General features: G+C 32.5%; 2 protein-coding genes across 4 annotated transcripts in view; both read left to right on the top strand.

The window, feature by feature from the left end:
* The first annotated feature begins 3,603 nt into the window (after window positions 1–3,603).
* On the top strand, window positions 3,604–6,120 carry LOC126833729 (uncharacterized). Its single transcript, XM_050565235.1, has 7 exons — window positions 3,604–3,753; window positions 5,023–5,101; window positions 5,267–5,331; window positions 5,492–5,527; window positions 5,598–5,706; window positions 5,790–5,857; window positions 5,971–6,120. Exons 1-7 carry the CDS (start codon window positions 3,688–3,690, stop codon window positions 6,025–6,027), a joined length of 480 nt encoding a protein of 159 aa, XP_050421192.1. The 5' UTR covers window positions 3,604–3,687; the 3' UTR covers window positions 6,028–6,120.
* A 3,403-nt stretch (window positions 6,121–9,523) lies between these two features.
* The window catches only part of LOC126833707 (ras-related protein Rap-2c), a 91,582-nt gene continuing 81,245 nt past the window's right edge, over window positions 9,524–19,860 (top strand). For all 3 annotated transcript variants that reach the window (XM_050565200.1, XM_050565195.1, XM_050565197.1), the window contains exon 1: window positions 9,524–9,720. The gene's annotated coding sequence lies outside the window, so the exon portion shown is untranslated. The remainder of the gene's footprint in view (window positions 9,721–19,860) is intronic.

The following is a 19,860-nucleotide window of genomic DNA, read 5'->3' as shown; positions in this document are numbered from 1 at the left end:
ACTTTTTAATTGAAACTTACACATTATTAATCAAATGTATTTTTTGAAATGGTGTTATACACCTGTTTCATTCCTTGAAGTTAAATTAAATAGGTACTTCATGATAATATATTATTATAATAAAAATAAGCGAAAGCTCTTTGAAATTAAATAAATAAAAACATATTTGCTAGTCATTTTAAATAAAAAATGTAACTATATTTTAATGGCGGCAAATATTATCTTTAAAAAATAAATCGTTAAAACCGTGCCTGGGTAAACCCTCAATATTTTCCATTGATGAATTTGTGTAATAACTAATTGAACATAACATATAGCTACCATATACTTTATAGATAATATTTACAATATAATATAATCATCATTAATAGGATTATCAAGTTAATGTCTCGTTTTATTGAACTGTTTTTATTTATTGATTTTTACGTCAAGCTAATCCAAACACGACATTGCAAGAAAAAATCAACAGTTTATTATAATTATATTTTTTTAAAACAATTTCCAAAACAGATCCGAATCTGTTGGAGCCGGCAAGTATTATTTTGTAAGCACTTATCTTTTTAAAAGACCCGAATCGATCACCTACGTTCGATGAAATGAATTCACAGGACTGATTTTTTTATTCTATATCTATTCGGGTCCTTAATTTGGTTCAGACTTCTGGCTTACATAGATCTGACGTTTTGCTTCTGACAGCAGTCCAAACGACGACTAGGTAAACATGTTATTATCTTATAATTTAATAATTTACTTGTAAGAAGGTCAAGTGGGATAATTATTGTTGTTATAACATACAAGGCGAATGGATTTTTTATTTTCATAAAAATATAAAACAAACAAACTTTATATGTTTTGCTATATTTTGTATTTTATTAGTTCGGATAACGATTTGTATTTAATTATTATTATTAACTTAAATGCCTTACATATTGACTGACATGAACTCATTGCCGTCCTCATCAGATGAGCTTAAAAATTAGGTACAATAATATTTAGTTGACATAATATTATGTTTTTTTTTATGATTACCAACACAGGTTTAAACTTTAAAGTAAAAAATGTTTTTCCTAAATGTTAAATACACAATTTGGAATATTCAACAGTCGAATTTTTACAAAATTATGTCGTTGGATTAACAATGAAAGTAGCTGTTTGATGAAAATTTGTCTAACAAGAATTTTATACAAAACATTTTTGATTATTTTTTTTTTTTTCAAAAGTCAATTTATATATTTGTTTAATTAAATTTCTAGGGTTTTTCACTGCAAACGTTATCTTGATGTATTTAGAAAAATGCGTTTTACATGTTTTTCAACAAAAAAAACTATTATTTTATGTATTTATTATATTTACTTTTTTTTTATAGATTTTTATCAACAGCTTGTATGCCACCTAAATGGAATGTGCGGAAAACAATACTGTAGTTGAATTTCAAGGCTATGCATTTTTTTTTTTTTATAAATTATTATATTTGGGAAATAGGTGTTAAGTGCTACTTAAAAACAATGCAAATAAATCAAATGAGGGCTTGAACAAACTTTGGTATAAACATATTTTAACATGAAATTTCATTTGCAAATTTATGTTTTAAACAGTCATTTTTTTTTTACACAGCCATCCGGAAAAGAAATATTTAAGATTTAAGTAAAAAACAAAAAACAATTGAATAAAGTAACAAATCTATTTATTTTTATACCGTGAACGGAATCTTATATATTTCGAGTAACCACTAATTTTTTAGGTTTACATTTTAGAGGTTGAATAAAGGAAATTTCGGTTTTCATTTATGTAAAATACTTATATAGTGTAATAGGACACCCATGACCGTTTAAAGATGTTGTCGAAGTGTAATTAAAATAATTTTGAGCTCGAGTTGTAATTTGTTAAACAACTTAATCATTATAATTCCTTTGAATACAAAAATTTGCAACATAAGTATAATTGTATTGTATTAAGATAATAACGATATAATAAGACAAACAAAACTGCGTGGGTGCTAATTACTATCAAGGTAAACATTAAACAATTTTCTATTTTCACTTGCCCTGTCTATGACGTCAACGTGGAAGTTTATTTATTTTTATCTGTCCGTTTTATGTAAGACCAGACGTCAGACGGTTGTATACATTTCTATTTAAGGACATATTGTTTTGAAATTTCACAAAATACCAAACGTTTCTATCCCACTTGACTGTGTACCTACTGGAAGTGTTTAATTTTCCAAGGATTGATGTCACCCAAACAAATAGATAGAAACTCAGTACCTATATGCTTAGTGTATAACGCGAAAATTAATAAAACGGAAATTTTCTGATGGCCATAGGAAGTGATGCGAAAAACGATAAGTACAGTTGACGGTCATTGGTGTGACACTATTATTTAATAGTTAGGAAGTATTTAGAAAATACCACATAGCAAAACGGTATAACAATACAAAAATAATAGGGATTGACGGTTCTAAATATTCATAGAGATTTGTTGGTCTCGATAATATATAAACAGTAGTTAAAACAAAAAAAAAAACGGTTAGAGTTCAGTTAATTAGAAAATTAGAAGATAATAATCATCGGTAAATGCAAACATTTTTTTTTCCGGGAAAACGATTTTTTTAATATTATTTTTTAACATCCGAGTGAACCTAACTATGTTAAATTAAACACCGTCTAATGCTTTTAAATTCAGAAACTAAAACATGAACTCGTCAAACTGTGTATTTTTTTTTAAATAAAATACTTAATAAAATAAGTGAATTGGTTGATTTTTAAAAGGGAGCGTCCATTATAACACACTCCAAGTATGAATTCAAAGGCTTAGTATTACAAGAAAATTTATGTTTTTCTCAATTTTTTTTTTACATGTCTAGTATTTAGATCTCGTGGACAGTTACACTTTAGTAGACGAGGAGGATTGTGCAATAAGAAGATAATATCTTAGATATGAGGGGATTTGTGTGGTTGGAGGTGTTCGTATGGAATTTTTTAATAGTAGGTACCTAGTAGGAGGCAAGAGTTGATAACATTGGTATGTTAAGGAGCTTCGGTGATTAGGCGTAGGTTTATTGAAGGATACTTAAGTTAGAAGTTTTACTAGTTGCCCAGACCCGAATGAATTTAGGATTCCAGCAGATGTCTTAAGGTCAATAACAACACAAATATAACATAATATTTTGGCGGTGGTTACATGTAATGCATGATCATTATATCTTTTATTATGTATACCTACCTTAAGCACTGGAACCGTTTACGCGGTTCGTCCTCGAGTTTGAAATTAAGATTTTTTTTTTTAATTAGATAGAGGGAGGCAAGTAACCACCCAGACGCGTCATTAACGGCGGCGCTCGTCGTTTTTCTATTTTCAGATGTTGTTTTTTTAATAAATTTAGTTTTCCTCGTTATCATAGTATATAGTATATACACCTGCTTGCGTGTACCTATATATTAGTGTGTGCATGATTTATTAAAAAAACTGTGAATCGTCCAAATTGCCGGATGTTTCCCATAACTCAAGGACTTGCACGGAGACGCAAACCGAAAAGATAAAACGATAAAAAAAAATTCCACCGTATAAAAGCCACCGGTGTCGAGTGGACCAGGCAAACCGGTAGACGCTGTCCGACATCCAACACTCCTGGTGTTATACTTCCACGAAGTTTTCCCGTCATCACTTCCTCAACAAGTCTCGTCCAACATGACCGCAAACAAAGTCCTTCTGGTCGCCGTTTTCGTGCTGGTCGGATCTATGTATCTCAGCCAGGTAAGTTAGTTGTTTTGATACATACATATTACCTAGTATATAGTTTTTTCAATCTAACTAGTCAATCAGTAGTATTTTTTTTTTTTTTTTAAGCGACCTACTGATCATTTCAATTGGGCGATTTATAATTTTTTTTATAATATCGAAAAAAAACCAACCAAAATTGTTTTCAGTATAAAATAAAAAATCACTATCCCTTGGCAAAAATATAGTTTAAAACAAACACAAATAATTAAATATAAATAGGTAACATTATAGAAGTGTACAAAAAAAAATTGGGGTTGTAATCGATTTTTTTTTATTTCTAAATAAAATCAAAGTTTGAACATAATATTTAGAAAACAAATTTTTAATGTTTTATGTTATAAGTAAGTTGCATCATATCTATTTTCAGAACAATTTTTTTTAGATACAAAGTCCACAATTAAATTTAAAAGAGCTTAATAAAGAAAAAGTTTCCACCCTGTCTAGGTGAAAGGTTTCATAATATGTTTTAGGCTTTTCACTGAATACCGGTAGTACTATATCTCAGAATATTGTTAAATTTCAATGTACAATAATAGAGTTAGTCTTACTGAAATTTAACCAAACAAAAGGTATGCAATAACTAGTTTATTATTTTTTTTGTGTATCTAATTAAAACTTTTTACTCATTACTTTGTGTATAACTTTAACATACCTATTTAAAAAAAATAGTTCACCACGAATATATGTAATGAAAAAAAGAGATTTGGTGGATATTTTTATGGCCACCTCATTTTATATTAAAATGTAATAATAAACGTTGTTTATAAATGAAGATATGTAACTAAACAAACTATAACTGTATAACACGTCTTGTCAAATAATGAAAATATATAGGTACCATACTTACAAATTGAAATAAAAAAGTAGCACATTATTTCTTGATTTAAGAAGGGTACTTTAATTTATAAGTATAGTTATTACTGTTTAATTGCTGAGCCAAATATTTTTTATTAATAAAGACTTTAAAAAAAAATGTATAAGTATAATTGAATTTACAAGCAAAACAAAATGTTAATAAATAAATGTCAATTTTTTTTGTATTTTATTTTCTCAATTGTTTGTGCATATTTTAAGAGTTTTTTTTCAACCTTGTTGTACTGTATTGCTATTGTAAACCTTTAAAGTGCAAGTATTATTTTGACGGTGTAAACATATAGACATGAATGATATACTTTTAGTCGTATTTATTGTCGAATTAAAAAAATTTGGCTGATACAATTTGTTTTGTACGTTTTTCCAAAGGTTGCTGGTGATGCTGACGGGGAAAAGTTGGCAAAGTTTTTAGCGGTTGGCATTAAATGTTTCAACAATATTGATTTAGGTGAGTAAAACGCATCGACTCGGGTAAATAATTTAATTTGGTCATACCTTTTTTGTGTTATCTAAAGAAATTAGACTCACACACAATTAAGAATAATTATTGTATGTATGGCAATATCATTATCAATTATATATTGTATGTTAATTTTTGGTTTTTACTTTACAGACGTTTGCTCCGAAATGATGAATGGCGAATACGACATCACCCAACAAAAGTACAAAGACTGCACGGTGAGTGTTCAAATTAGTTGGCATTGAATCATATAATATATATTTAATTTCACTTAATGCACGTAAGTTAGTCATCAGTACTGTCAAGTGCGAAATGACAAGATTTTGTCAATTTTTATATCCAAAATAAATTCTATCGTTCTATTGTTTTTCATTGCAGTGTGCCCTCGCGTGCATGGGAAAAGATATGGGATTGGTAAGTTGACTGTGAAATGTTTTTCTTCTTCGAATATCAATATCTTTACAATATTATAATTTGACAACAGATTGTAGACGGTAAACCCGTCCCCGGTGCTTACATGAAACTAGTGGATCAGTTAGAAAACGCATCGGTCAAGGCCGAATTGACAGAAATACATGAAAAATGTGCCAACCGTGAGTATAACAATAATAATAATAATATCAATCGCCGTATAGATTCAAAAATATTGTTATTTTCATTTCATTTCCGTTTGCAGCCAAAGGAGACGACGAATGTGCTATTTCGGAAAACTTCATGACTTGCGCTCTTAAAACGTCGCCCAAGGTTTGTTGTTTGTCACGAACAATAACCCCTATCCCTGCCCTCAACCCCCCCCCCCAAAAAAAACAATCAATGAAATGTTGAAAATATACAAAAAAATATGTATATTTTTCCAGCTGAAAGAACGCATGACAACAATGATGAAAGCTATGTCACCCGGTATGAAGCAGTGATAAACTCGTGCAATATAACCAACATGATTCACGACTGATCAGTACCTACGCCTAAACAAAAATTTAATTCTATTATGTTATAATTACCTTACACCGTACAGAAATAAATTACACTAGTAAAACGGACTATTTGTTTTTTGAAATTATCATTTCCCGAGTACAGTTATTTAAAATAGTAGATTTACTTTACAACAGTTGCCATTATTAATTACTCTCAATTGATAGTAGATATGACGGGTATATATAATTGATGTTCGAGTTGAATATTCTTTTGTCGGTTAATTTGTGAAAATTAATAGATTTAAAATGATAAACGTGCAACGCGTAATGTATAAAATAATTACTAAGGTGTTGCCTGACATTTAAATAATATTATAAAGATGCTATTACACCATTTTTAAACTATTTAAAAGACTTTTCCCAATCTATTTTTCGGTCGATTCTAATAATAATATTATTCATTTGTCAGTTTATCTGAAAAATAAACATTTAATTAAAAATAAATGTTTGCACATTATCAGTTTAAGCAAATTATCATGATCGATGAACACAATAGGTGTTTTTTATTTTGATGGGTCAGTTTAGAAATATTATTGTCGCATTGTGTTAAGTAGGTACATCCGGGATAATGATTTTTTATTCTATTTTAATACATAACTGTGTTAAAAAATTGTTTATTTTCTTAGTGATAATCTGACACTCTTTTTCGTCCCACGCAGTCCTTCGATAATGCGTTAACATTTATATCCATTATCGTTTGTCCGGTGACAGTGTACAGATTTGTTATTTCTGGACTAAAATTGAAGTATAATACGTATAAAACTAATTAATAAAAACGTTTTTCCTAGTAAACCTGATGTAAGCAACAGTATATATATATATATATACATAAAAAACAATGATTTATATGGTTAGGTTTATATAGCGTTTTACCGGAGGATAATTTTTATGGTAAAACCGTTGACGCGGGGATTGCTCGAAAAGCCATTAATAATATTTCAAATTTTTTTTTTTATATTATAAATAAAAAAATATCATCGGATTACATCAAAAGCTCAACGCCAAAACCACCGGTGACTGTACATATAAAGTAAGTCGGTAACTCGATCCCTAAGCTCGCAGCAACGTCGAGCATATAACATAATAAAATAAAGAGGTGTTTTTTTATGTATAATAAATAAATATTAAACAGAATTGAAAGAACTTGCGCAAACTTGACGACAATTGTAAAATAAAAACCCTCGAAATGCGATTTCTTTTTTAGGTCCAATCTGAATAAAACATAATATCGCTACACAAATTGTAATTTATATCATATTATGCTTATTCAAAATATAACAATGAGTAACCCATTTTTTTTTTTATGAACATTTGCCTTTGTTAAAATAATTGCTAAATACTGTTATTTTTTTTTCGATTCGTTCGAATCACGAATGCAAAAAGCCAAATTTATAATTATGAAATACTTATTATAATTTATAAAGACAGAAAAGTAGAAAAACTCTTAAACTCGGATATATGTGTTTTAGATTTTCCTTTATATTTATATAAAAAAAAAAAATGAATAAATAGCTTTTTTTTTTATAATGATGTTTAATATATACATTTAAATGTGTTACATATTTTCACTATAAATTGGCAAATACCAAAACAACAAGGTATATAGAGTTCTAAGTGTAACTATAATGAAAGATTCTACGCCGTCAACGACACAGAGACATTTTACAGAAACTGGACATTAAAACTTCATAGTTTTACTTTGCTTGTTGTCCTTAAGATGTTGTGGTCTAATGATACACTCGAAAATTGGTAACTTCCTATTTACCCCGAAGTCAAACAGAAAACTATTTTGTTGTTTGCAGGCCCAAATTGTATGTAAGTAACATCAAAGCTTGAGTATAGAGTTTGTGTACTGATAAGTACAAAAGCAATATAGCACAAATTCCACAAAACCACCCCCCCCCCCCAAAAAAAAAAAAGATTCTACTATAGATAACTTATTATTTGATTGTTTACTCTCGGAGATGTAACGGATTTTTCTGGGAAAATACTCGAGGAAAAATAAAACTGATACTGTTTGGTTTTTATCACTTATAATATTAAGCTTTACTTGGGAAATTTAATTAAAACATAAATCTTATACAGTTATATCAACGTGTTTAGGTTTATTCCAACGCATAGAAGGCCACCCGAATATTATTCGGATGGTCGATGATTGTTTTTACCAATGTTTTATTAATTTTTCTGTATTTGAATTATTATACTATTAATTAACTTGATTTCTTAACTATTTATTGTGTATATGATTTCATTTCATTATTATAAGGAGATGAATGTTTAAATTCAATAAAATTAATAACATGTGTGAATAATACAGTAAATCCTAACCGGTAACACTCTCATAACAATACGTTGTATTACATTTTTAGTTTAAAAAAAAATTGTAGGTTTTTATGAATATTTTATTTCTTATGTTCTTAAATTGTTTGTTCTTGGAAGAAATTTGTTTTATAAAAACTGCAAATTGCAGGGTTGGACTTGCGACTAGTTGCAAGCTGAGACGAATCGAATGGTATACCTGGCCGGAGCATGTTACCGGGCTACATGAAGTTGGCCCATCTTCCATAAAATTGGTAATATTTACTTGCAAACTTTTGATAGTATTTTCGATAAGATCAAACAATAATGTAGGTGGGCCAAGTTCAGGTACGTTTACCATACCACTGAATTTTCCAGACAATATAAATTTAAAAGTTTTATTAAAGGTAATATTTTTTGGATATACCTTTTTGTAAGGAACAGTCAACCAGGCGGGCCTGGCTGTATCTAACCTCTACTGAAAACCTTTTTTACCTTATTAACAATAACTATAATATAGTTATTGTTATTTTTTGAGTTTGTCTTTATATTATACGCATCAATCGTCCGTATGAAATATTAATTATTTAACACAGCGCTTCTCAACCTGTGGTATTCGTAACACTAGTGGTATTAGGAAAGCTCATGGGTGGTACGCGAAGAAAATCTCCCTTTATAAAAAAAAATTGGAATGAATCATTATTAACCTTTCAGCAGGCGTCCAAATATGTGTTAACATCAACCGCCCTGTTGAAGTAAACCATAATAGTTGTAATAATAATTTTGTGCATTAAATACATATATATTGTCATCATTTTGTAGTAACAAATTAACTAATAAAATAAAATTCTATAATTATATGTTAAATTTTATTATATTATTTCTAACAATGTACGTTTATATTTACGAATACTGGATTTTTATATATATATATATATATATATATATATATATATTTCAAAATCTCCCGTGTACTTTGGCAAGTAGTTTTGAGCCAAATTATTAGCCTTTGGGACCTTTACGTATGGCGTTTTGCCGGCAGCTCTGTTAACGGTATTTATCGCGTGCGCACCGCGGCCGGTGGCGTCGAGGCGGAGTCGACGGCAACGCACCTTTTAAAGTGTCCGGTGTGGTCGGGGCGAACGATAGTCTGTGAAAGTCTCGACTGTCCGCACGGCGTGCTTTTGGCGGTTAAACCGGGTGAACGTCAAAAATAAATTCAAAAAAAAAAAAAAAAGATACCTTCCGTTAAACCACAACGTTCGACACGGAAACGACAAACAAAATACTGATACACACCGCGCAGAGTCGTCGACCAACTCCGTCCAACGTATCGTGAGTACCTATGTTGTTTAACATGGGGGGATTGCCAGCAGACGGGTATTAAGTTTGAGTTGTATATAGGCAGTGTTTTAGAACAATTGAGGGTTGTAATAAATTTCAACCGTGTCGATTTATTTGCTACAGATCAATTTGTAAACGCAATTAGACCTAAAAAGCGTACTAAAAAATTACGCCAACCCGGGATGGTCCTATTTTAATCTGTTAAAAAAATGCAGTATCTTGTAATTAAAAAAAATTTAATTTGAACATTTTTCAACATTAAAAAAGCACGTGGCATGAAGTGTAGTAGCCAAGCAACTCGTACATCTTTACAGAATAGAAATCGGACCATCCAAAGTGGTGGAAATTGTGTCAGGTGTTTTTTTTTATCTAAAACGTCAAAAAACAGACCGTTTTCAAACCGTTAACCGTTTTTGTTATTTCGAGAAAACAAACGGTTAGGTTAGGTTTCGGATTCAGAAAAGTGGAAAGATTGTGATTTCGATAAAAAAACAGACATATTCTAAAACACTTTGTTCCGACACCAAGTAAAATCCACCCTGAAAATTTGACAGAAAGTCCCGGCCAAATTTTGCCTACACCTTCTACCGTTTGAAATAAGAACCATTATTAGCTATTTGAGACGATATTAGCCGCTGTAAGGCATTTATTTTAAACGAAACACTCGAAGTCGTCAACTCGTCTTATTAAATATATTATACTCGCACGGTGCTCGATTACAATATTCATTTAATGTGATGTGATGAAAAAAAACAAATACATACATGTAGGATATCAGTTACCGACAACCGGCTATTCGATGGATATAAGTAGAATAACGTTAACACGGCGTTTGTTGCCTTAATCATTTTTACCATTTATATATTTTACCTATATTAGCATAAGTACGCGCCTTTCGTCGGAGATTCAAGACTTTTGCAATGGAAATATTACAGGCCAGTTCACTGAGCATACACGTTAAAGCGCGCCTAGAAGTATGATACAATATTATAATCCTGTCGGGGTACTTAAAGCGCGGTTAGGCGACAATAGCCAACCAATTGTGACGGTAAATAAACCTTTAATTCGGTCAACTCTAAGTACCTCTATACATCTAACTTTCCCGCGACGGTAAAAAGCTGTTGGATTTATTTATGTACCGCTCGAAATGAGTTCAATTTTGTGGACTTTTTTTTTCCATACATCTTAAACGGGAAATTAATTCGTACTCGACCGAGTTTACCGTAACGGCTAATTCGTGTAATTAATCAACGGTACTCGTACATTTGTCACAGTCTAGATTTTAATTTACTTTCAAGTCGGCAGATTTGAAATGATGAACAATTTTCTTTTTTTTTTGCTGTTATTTGTTAATCAAAACGTACATAAAACATAGTAGTGTTAGCCCAGCCGGGTCGGCACTGTATCACACGCACACAATACACAATAATATGTCATCGATCATTGTAATAATAATGCATTTGTACAAATTCCATACAAACAAACTACGTGTAAGACATCCTTTTGACATCTCGAACGTCTTAGGAAATTCAGCAATCAAACACCGTCACTGACGAGACTGAAAAAAATAATGATTCACCGCCAACGCCAATAAAAACCATAACGCACATTATCAATATTATGTGTTTGATTCGGTGCTAATTATTCGCAAACGGTAACCGTTCGGATTGTGAAATTCGTCCATTCACTTACTGTTTTATTGAATAACGCTCGGGTAATTAAATTGTAATTTCCCTCTCTGGACGTGTGAACTCGTGGGGCGTGTTAGTGTAGGTAATCGAGTACATCCATAAGCGCGAAACTAGTAGACATTTATATTAGATCAGGTCAATCAATCCGCGTCATCGCGAGGCTTTTGCATTTACACATCCCGCGCCTGAAAAACTATTCAAAATGTAAGGTTAATCGTGCCGACGGGTCGAGTTTAGGTCGAGTATCCCTGCAGGGCTTAAAACTCAATCGAGATTAGTGCGTTATGAGCTGTTGACGGTAATACATATTATGTAGGTCATGAAAGAAAGTGATTAGAGAGGGAAATTTGTTTGTAAATATTAGATCCCATGTCAACTGATGTTGAGAAATACCTGTTTAGAGTTATCTAATATACCAACGATTTTTTGAATAATTAGTTGCTATAAACATACCTAAATCTAATTGAAGTATAATTCCTATTTAAATTTAGTAACTTATGAGCAATCTGCAATACATATTATAACACGGCGCAATACACTCTGGTTATCGAGTAGACATTATTTATTTCGATCTGTCTAAAGCCTTCGATACTGTAAACCATTGTATTTGAAGTTGGAATAACTGTGTAACTGGTGTAACCGAAACCAATTAGGTAAATACAATATAAGTTATTGCGATAATGAACTACCTTCCACTATTGTTTCACACGTGTAATTCGTATATACTTTGCTATTATATGGAAATTTCGTCCGCTAAAATCTGCCAAACAAACAAACAGAACGTGTGACTAATGAATATTTCGCCCTAAGGGCCAAAATAGAATACTATGATAACAACGTAAAGTGAACATTAGCATCAAGACGGTGAATTGTTTATACAATGATCAAGATAACTACATGTATACATCTCGCGCGAATACCTTTAGATAGAAACTAGTAATGTAACATCGTGTCTGTCACTATTAAGTCATACTTTCTGCTCGGATGGCACGTGCATATCTTATCGAACAAAACGGCACACATAAGGGTTGTTCATTAGTTCGAAGGTGTTATTTTATACACTTCCTCGTGGCTGGCGAGTCAGAACTAAACTATAGCTTGAGCTCTACGTTAGAACGTTGACTAAGTAACATAATAACAACAACAGTACCTCTCGGCGGTCACACGATAATATTATTAGTAGGAAACATCCACCGCGTGTAAAACAATTATTATTTCATTAAAATTTATTATTTTGTATACGCACATATATTATCAGCTTACCCGAGACTTGATTTCTCGCCGGAAAACCCCTACCTGCCGCTCATACATACGGTACATATATATATATAAATCAAAACAGTGTCAGGTATGCGTAGCATAGACTATATTATTTTGTTTGTTCATTTCGACACGACAACGGTTCGCTTCTACAACAATGACAATGCATAAAGTATCACAGTGAACATAATATTATAACAATAACGATGAATGAAAAAAATACATTGGTATTGGTTTTAAGAGAGCGTCGCACCGGTGATTTTCAGTGGTAAAAATATGTTTAAGCAGACTGAAAATAACTTGCTTAATTTTGGTTTTAGAGTAAAAGCACCTATTATAAAATTAAAAGAAAACAATATTCCAAAAGGCAAGACGGTGCGGTGTGTTTTTTTAAAAAAATTAATTTTTTGGAAAGTTACAGTCATTTAAAAATGTTAAAAAAGTCGTTATTTCTAAACTATGTATTGAGCGTTATACTTGGAATAATGAAAAAAACGCACCGTCCTGCCCTCCGAAATATTGTTCTCTTTTAATTTTATAATGGGTGCTTTTACTCTAAATCCAAAATTAAGCGAGTTATTTTCAGTCTGCTTAAACAAGTTGAGATGAAAAAACATTTTTAAATCGCTTTCAAGGATGCTGTGATAGTCGAAAAAATAAATTAACTACCAAAATAGAGTCCTAGTTATTGAACTAATAATTACACATCACAGTTTAACCTTTCAAAATTAAGATTTTCTAAAAAATGTGCCTGTACTTTACTCCTTAAAAATGGGCGGTGGGACGCCGGGATCCAACGGTGGTTGTGAGGTTCGGCGTTTACATGCCGCCAATACGGCACGGTTAGGTTCTCTTTGCTTGGTCCGGGATTTTCCCAATGAGTTTTTTTTTTTGCGGAAGGCGTTTCGGAAATTAACCGAGGAAATCAATTAAAAACCAACCGGAAAGGAAGCAAGAGCAATTTTGTATCGACAGACAGGCCGATTACCGTTGATCAAAATAATGATGATAGACAATAATTTTCGATATTATTGCGATACAACAATAACAGCGAGAGTGACATTCTTCTTTTGGACAGCTACGTTTTTTTCATTGAAAACCCAGCCTGCTATGTATTTGTGTCGATAATAACTTGTCATCACTAATATTACAACTACGTTATTTATGTCATTCCTCCCCTACGCCAAACATCAACAATTTATAATAAAATATGACAATACTACTCGAATCAACTGGAATTAAATTTAATTACGAAACGTGACGAACAAATCGAATGCGTTTTAACATAATATGTACATAGTACATAACACTAATTTGGTATGTAAACGAGCTGACGCTAATGCCTAATACTCAAGGGACATAAGCACACTCTTAACGTCACACACAGCCTTTTAACCTAGATACCTTTTTGTATTTCAATAACCCGGATACTAATCTGTAAGAGTTTCCATTGTGTCTCCTGGTCTGTAGGGCGGTAAATTAAATTGTATAACTAAGTAAGGGTAACTAAAGAATTTCTTACTCTAAAAATATTCCACGAGGGGATAACCTCGTGGTGGTTTTGTTTGGTTTGACTTGTTCGAGCTTCACAGACCGTCAACGAATTGGGTTAGAATAGGTTACAACAGTATACATTATATGATTTTAAGAATTATTGTTGCTTTATGAAAAATCGACGGTATCATATTAAAGGTGCAATTATCATTAAGCATACATAGTAGAATCACTTAAAATTATTATTAAAATACTGTTATAAATTAATTTTGCAATAATCAAGAAAATAGCATAACCAATAATACCAAACCTGGGCATATATATATAAATAATTAGTCTGTTATAAATTAAAAATGCATCAATTTGATACAATAAAAATATATTCCAAACTTGTTATTTGTTACAAAAAAAAAAAAAAATGCCCAGGTTTGCTTGATACAAATAACATTTTGCTCAGTGTTTTATATAAATAAATTCTCATTGTTGCCAACAAACCAATATGTTGTCAGCAATACTTCAAAGTTGAAATGTGTCGAATTTAGCTTTGATGTGTATTGGTTTTCCAATTACATTTTTTGTCGGGCTTTGTACGCGTTTCTTATAGAACCCGCTGGACCGTTTCTTTTAATTAGAACTTCTGTCAATCAGAAACAAAGCGTGGGAGCTCCCGAAAATATCCAATTTTTTTTTTTTTAAATTAGGATAATGCCAAAGAACCTACTAATAACTATTAAAAATAATAATGTGTATTAACGTTGATATTGTGTGATTTTGCGGTTTAACCACAATATGCGAATAACGCATAACATTTATTTTCAAATCAAAAGAGACATATATAACCACGATGATGGTGGATTGGATTTCAAAAGCACGTACTACCGTTGAACTTCGGAACGTGTGATATTATAATAATCATAAAAACGATGTCCCGTTTAGCATATTCGGCTTTGCACACTTGGCTGGTTGTTGTTTTCAGTAAATCCACCACCCTGGTTGCTTTTATGGGAAATAATCGGTCGATATGTGTGTGTGTGTGTGTCTGTATACATTACTATTTAATATCCGATTAGTTGTCATTTTTTCACTATGGTTAGGTTATATTTATATATATATATATGTATATAATTCGTTTAACAAACGGAGAAAACAAAAAAAGATTTATAATTTTCAAACCGGTGTCGAGTCGCGAAAAAATTCTTAACGCTTGTAATTAAATCGACAAAAGAGCAATCAAATGTTTTTACTCTTCTCTTTTTTAATTAACGTCGCTTTGCCAAATGGTTTATTTTCGCTAATTACGCCTATGGTACTACATTATAGAAAACGAGCGGCTTGAAAAACATCTCCTTTGGAATTTTATTTATTTTTTTTTTTTTTGAAATTATAATACTACCATAACTTGTTTTTGTAAGCTAATATCATCTCTCCTAATATATCGCTAGGATAATAACATGCCACGTGGAAAATACATGTCGTCATACAAGAATTCAAACGCGTACTTACAAAGGCGTACTCAGGCTTTTATACAATTAGAAGAGATGACAAAAATTAAAAGGTTGCTAAGTAAACCGGGAGATCCGGTGTTCACGCCGTAATATTGTATACTTGTATACAATGTATTACATCAGACATCCGATTATAAAAAAAAAAAACAAAAAGCATACATGTATAATTAAGAAACCACCACCTACTGTATCAAGCGGATGTAATTATGCCAGAAAAACCAACAACCGACAAAGCTCATTTAATTGATGTTTACATGAATGTACATGACGGTTGGTGCTTTATGCTCGATTCAAGTTTGCTTATGTCGCGGTAAGTAGAATAATGGTTGAGAAGTGAAACGCATATCCACGAATATATACAACACTAATGACAGTGCAAAATGTCTGCTCGGGTCAGCATTTTAAGGAACTGTTCGATAAATTCGGCATTAGATAGGTGAAATTAAAGGGCAGTGGACAGTCAATGGACAGACCCGGGCTAGGAGGTGTCCCATATGTGTACTTTGGGAAAGCTACAGAGTATAATATAGGCCTATCATAGCAAATTAGGTGTTTTTTTGTTTTGTTGAAAATTAATGTTGTATACAAAAAATTTGATTAGTAAAACCGACGGGTAAAGTAATACGCTTAGACGTGTCTGTCCAAGCTAAACGCCGTTTGAATAATTAATGTCGCTTGGTAAATAATTTAAACGCTATGCCCGTCGGAACGTCATAATTACAGCGTTAACGGATTCGTTTGATTAAAAATAAAAATCTATTTCGGAAGTTTGCATAACCTATTTAATTTTGTAAAAGAAAATTTGTATCAGTACAATAATAAAGCGTTTATGTTAAACATTTTATTTTTGTCTACTCGATTTGTAGAAAGTAAACAACTAAAAACGAAACAATGATTGGGTTTTTTTTTTTATTGCCATTATAATTGTTATTTTCTCTAAAAATAAACATTGACAAATTTGAATACTTTTATTATTATTTTTTCGGCGCGACGAGGAGGAAAGCTTTTAAACAATTGCGGCGTTTTCCATAAGTACGGCACTCGAATGAAAACTCATAAAATAATAACAATTGCCGAAATGTATTTTGCTCAATTTATTTATTGCGGTACTTGAGCCGAACAGACTGAAATATGTGTTGCGATTTTCGGTGGACATTTCAGACGTTGCGTGGAAAAGTTTTGACTGTGGTCAGACGTGGTGTAGGTTAGTAGTTGGTTTAATGTTGGACGCGGTTGTCGTCGGTTCCTATAGTCGTTCGATAAACAGTTTGGTTTTAGTGGCACACGTTGTTGGCTGTGACGGATTAACGGCCAAGTAAAAATGTTCAATGCCGCTTGTGTTAAGTAAGTGCGTGTGTGTGCATTAACCGGCTGGTGATTAATTAACCGCGTGTAATCCATTCAAGCACGACTCACACCCGCCGACGGTTTAGACACACACGTTGGGGGGAACAGGCGCAATAATTATATTAATGTGCCATATTGTAGTAATAGTTGAACAGACGTTCTACCGAAACACTTATTGCTCTGCGTGTACTCTCGAAAACAGCAACAACTGACATTTCCTAAGATCTTTGCGTATTAATCGGTAATTAATGTTAACGAGGTTGTATTTTGGTTTGTGGGTATGAAACATAATTCCAAGCGTCAAACGCGCCTAGGGCGAATCCTTTGTGTCCGAGAACCAGCGATTCGATTGAATTCACCGAGAGACGGGGCCCCGGATATCAAAGGGACCCCTCTGGAATAATACCGTTAATATACCCCGGGCGATTAAATTCCAACGCAGACTAGCCAACAAAATACATTACCGGAATAATATGTTTATGTTACGTTAAATTGCACGAAAAATGTCAAGTACCAGAACAAAGCAGATAACAATATCTTTAGTGTTAAACGGTACGAGTTTAGGAATCTTTATATTGTTTATGTATGTACATAAATATTATTATATGTAAAATGCTTGTAATGTTTTTGCTGTAATCGCGCATAGACGTTAATTTCAATAGTAAATTGTATTTTTACCGCCCCGAGGGGAAGTGGACTTTTCGCTTCTTGCCGTGTGCGCCGGGTTTTTTACCAAACGTCTAGGTACGTTGTGATAGCGCAATAATTATTATTCCGTTCAAATGTATTTTCTATAATTTATACGGTAATAATAAAACCGTATCAAAAGTGGTTGATGATGTTGCGGTCGTTTGGAGCATCAGAGGTGAGCACATAAATAATAATGCGGCAAGCCGTATAATGGCGGCGCGAAAGCACCGAGTAATGCGCTTTCCGGATGTTATTATTATTTATTTATTTATTTTATTTTCAATAAAAGGATCGAAAACCGCGATGGATATTCCGATTTGGTACGAAATGTATAAAAAAAAAAAAAAAACCATTTGGAATTCCATTAATAAAAAACATAGACGGTCGTTTTCCAATATAAATATCGCCGGAGGAAAAGTAATATATTAACTATTCGACACGTCTGTCCCGTTAATAGTATTTACATAATTGAAATCAACATTATGACAACATCGGTGTTTGGGGTGGTATATACATACATCTATACAGCGACAGCCTTTGAATTCGTTATGAACATAAATATTAAAAGACGGTTCCAGCGCTGTATTGTACACACCGAGGTAATTCATAAAAATAAAAAAAAACGCTAATACACCGATATTACGTTGGAATGTAAGTCGAGGAATGAAATGTATTATAAATTGATGATTTGGCGTTGTGTGCGCAGATGTCACGAGTGCATTTTTTTTATATATATATACATTTACAAGAATGACGTTAGAAAAGGTAAAATGGCACACCGTTTCGTTTGCTCGTCGGACTTGACATAATTTCTGACACCGACAGTTTATATTTAATCTTTGACGGGTATCTATCAAAATTATCGGATTAACAGTGTATTCGATTCGGTCGGCAGGTGGGTTGAGGTTAGTCACGTTTGGTTCCTTTTGGCCGGTCGCGAGGATGAAATCTGAATCTGATGATCGGTTCTCCCAAGCCGCCTAATTTCCTGCTCGGTTCATAAGTATATTACGGTTAATTCGGTGTTTTTTCAAAGTCGGGGGAGGCAGCGGTGACGGTTCGTTCACTCGCTTGTAATACAATACCCGGCAAACCGTATAGAAGGATGATATTAATGTACAGTAACACAACACAATACAAGTGTGCAATAACAAACGTCTGTTGGTACCGTCGTGCGTCTCGCACATGTTTCGATTCACACAATATTATATTATATTATATTATATCGATGGAAAAAACATCAGTTCCGTTAAATATGAAACGGTATGATTTATTTTTCCCGCACGAGAAGCAATATCGAATTATAGGTACACGAATTCAATTGGCCCGAGGCATCCGTCGGCTGACCTATACACGGGCTACAAGGTAATCAGCCGGAGTCCTCTTCAAATTCGGCACTAATAAAAATACAAAGGCTAAACAAATTTAAAAAAAAAAACTAATAATGAGGTACAAATGAATATGAGGTTACAACGTCTTAAACGCGTTGACGGTTTACCTTTGTACATAATATTGTTATCAATGAGCTTATATCTTACACGGGCTGCTGACGCTGGTGGTAAATACCGGGTTTTATAATATTATGGGGCACACACACTTTCGCATTTAGTAACATAATTATTGTAACAAAATATATAATTTAACGCCGAGGAGTCACACGTGTGCGTGCCTCGCTTTGTGCTTCTGGGAAGCATAAGCGATTAATTTTTCTTCCGCCGAACGCGCGAAATTCAGGTGCTTGTTTCCGATAACGACACAAACGGTTATTATAATAATAATATGTTTACACGTGCGAAATTTAAAATCAAAAGCGTTCTGTAATCGTCTCCGGCATCATCAACACACCGTGGCAAAAATCTTAAACGTTCCTTCTCTTTAGTAGTAAAACAACAGCAAGAGCAGCCAACTCAGCAACAGCCTCGTGTAGAGTTTAAACGGCGAAACGATTTTTTTAGCCCAACAACAACGACATAGTAATATTTCCTATCTTGTTTAATCTACATATTATTATAATATTGCTAACACGGCAAACCGGTCGGGCAAAATTGATACTCCTACGTGTATAAGCAATCGGTGTTGCCTATACAGTGTGCTCGGTATAGTGTCGGTAATGAACGCATTATGCCTGAAATGTAATCTATACT

This window comes from Adelges cooleyi, unplaced genomic scaffold (assembly GCF_023614345.1).
Source record: "Adelges cooleyi isolate 19-005CV unplaced genomic scaffold, UGA_ACOO_1.1 ACOO_flye_CR_arks_rails_tigmint_CR_PRNA_2, whole genome shotgun sequence".
NCBI classification, from domain to species: Eukaryota; Metazoa; Arthropoda; class Insecta; order Hemiptera; family Adelgidae; genus Adelges; species Adelges cooleyi.
The sequence above is the reverse complement of the archived record's forward strand: the minus strand, read 5'-3'. Positions and strand labels throughout refer to the sequence as shown.

What these genes read in the sequence shown, in the direction of transcription:
- LOC126833729 (XM_050565235.1), top strand. Translation starts at nt 3,688, where the DNA reads ATGACCGCAAACAAAGTCCTTCTGGTCGCCGTTTTCGTGCTGGTCGGA. An exon ending in TTTCAACAATATTGATTTAG is followed by an intron (nt 5,102 to 5,266) that starts GTGAGTAAAACG and finishes TTTACTTTACAG; the next exon opens with ACGTTTGCTCCGAAATGATG. An exon ending in ACATGAAAAATGTGCCAACC is followed by an intron (nt 5,707 to 5,789) that starts GTGAGTATAACA and finishes TTCCGTTTGCAG; the next exon opens with CCAAAGGAGACGACGAATGT.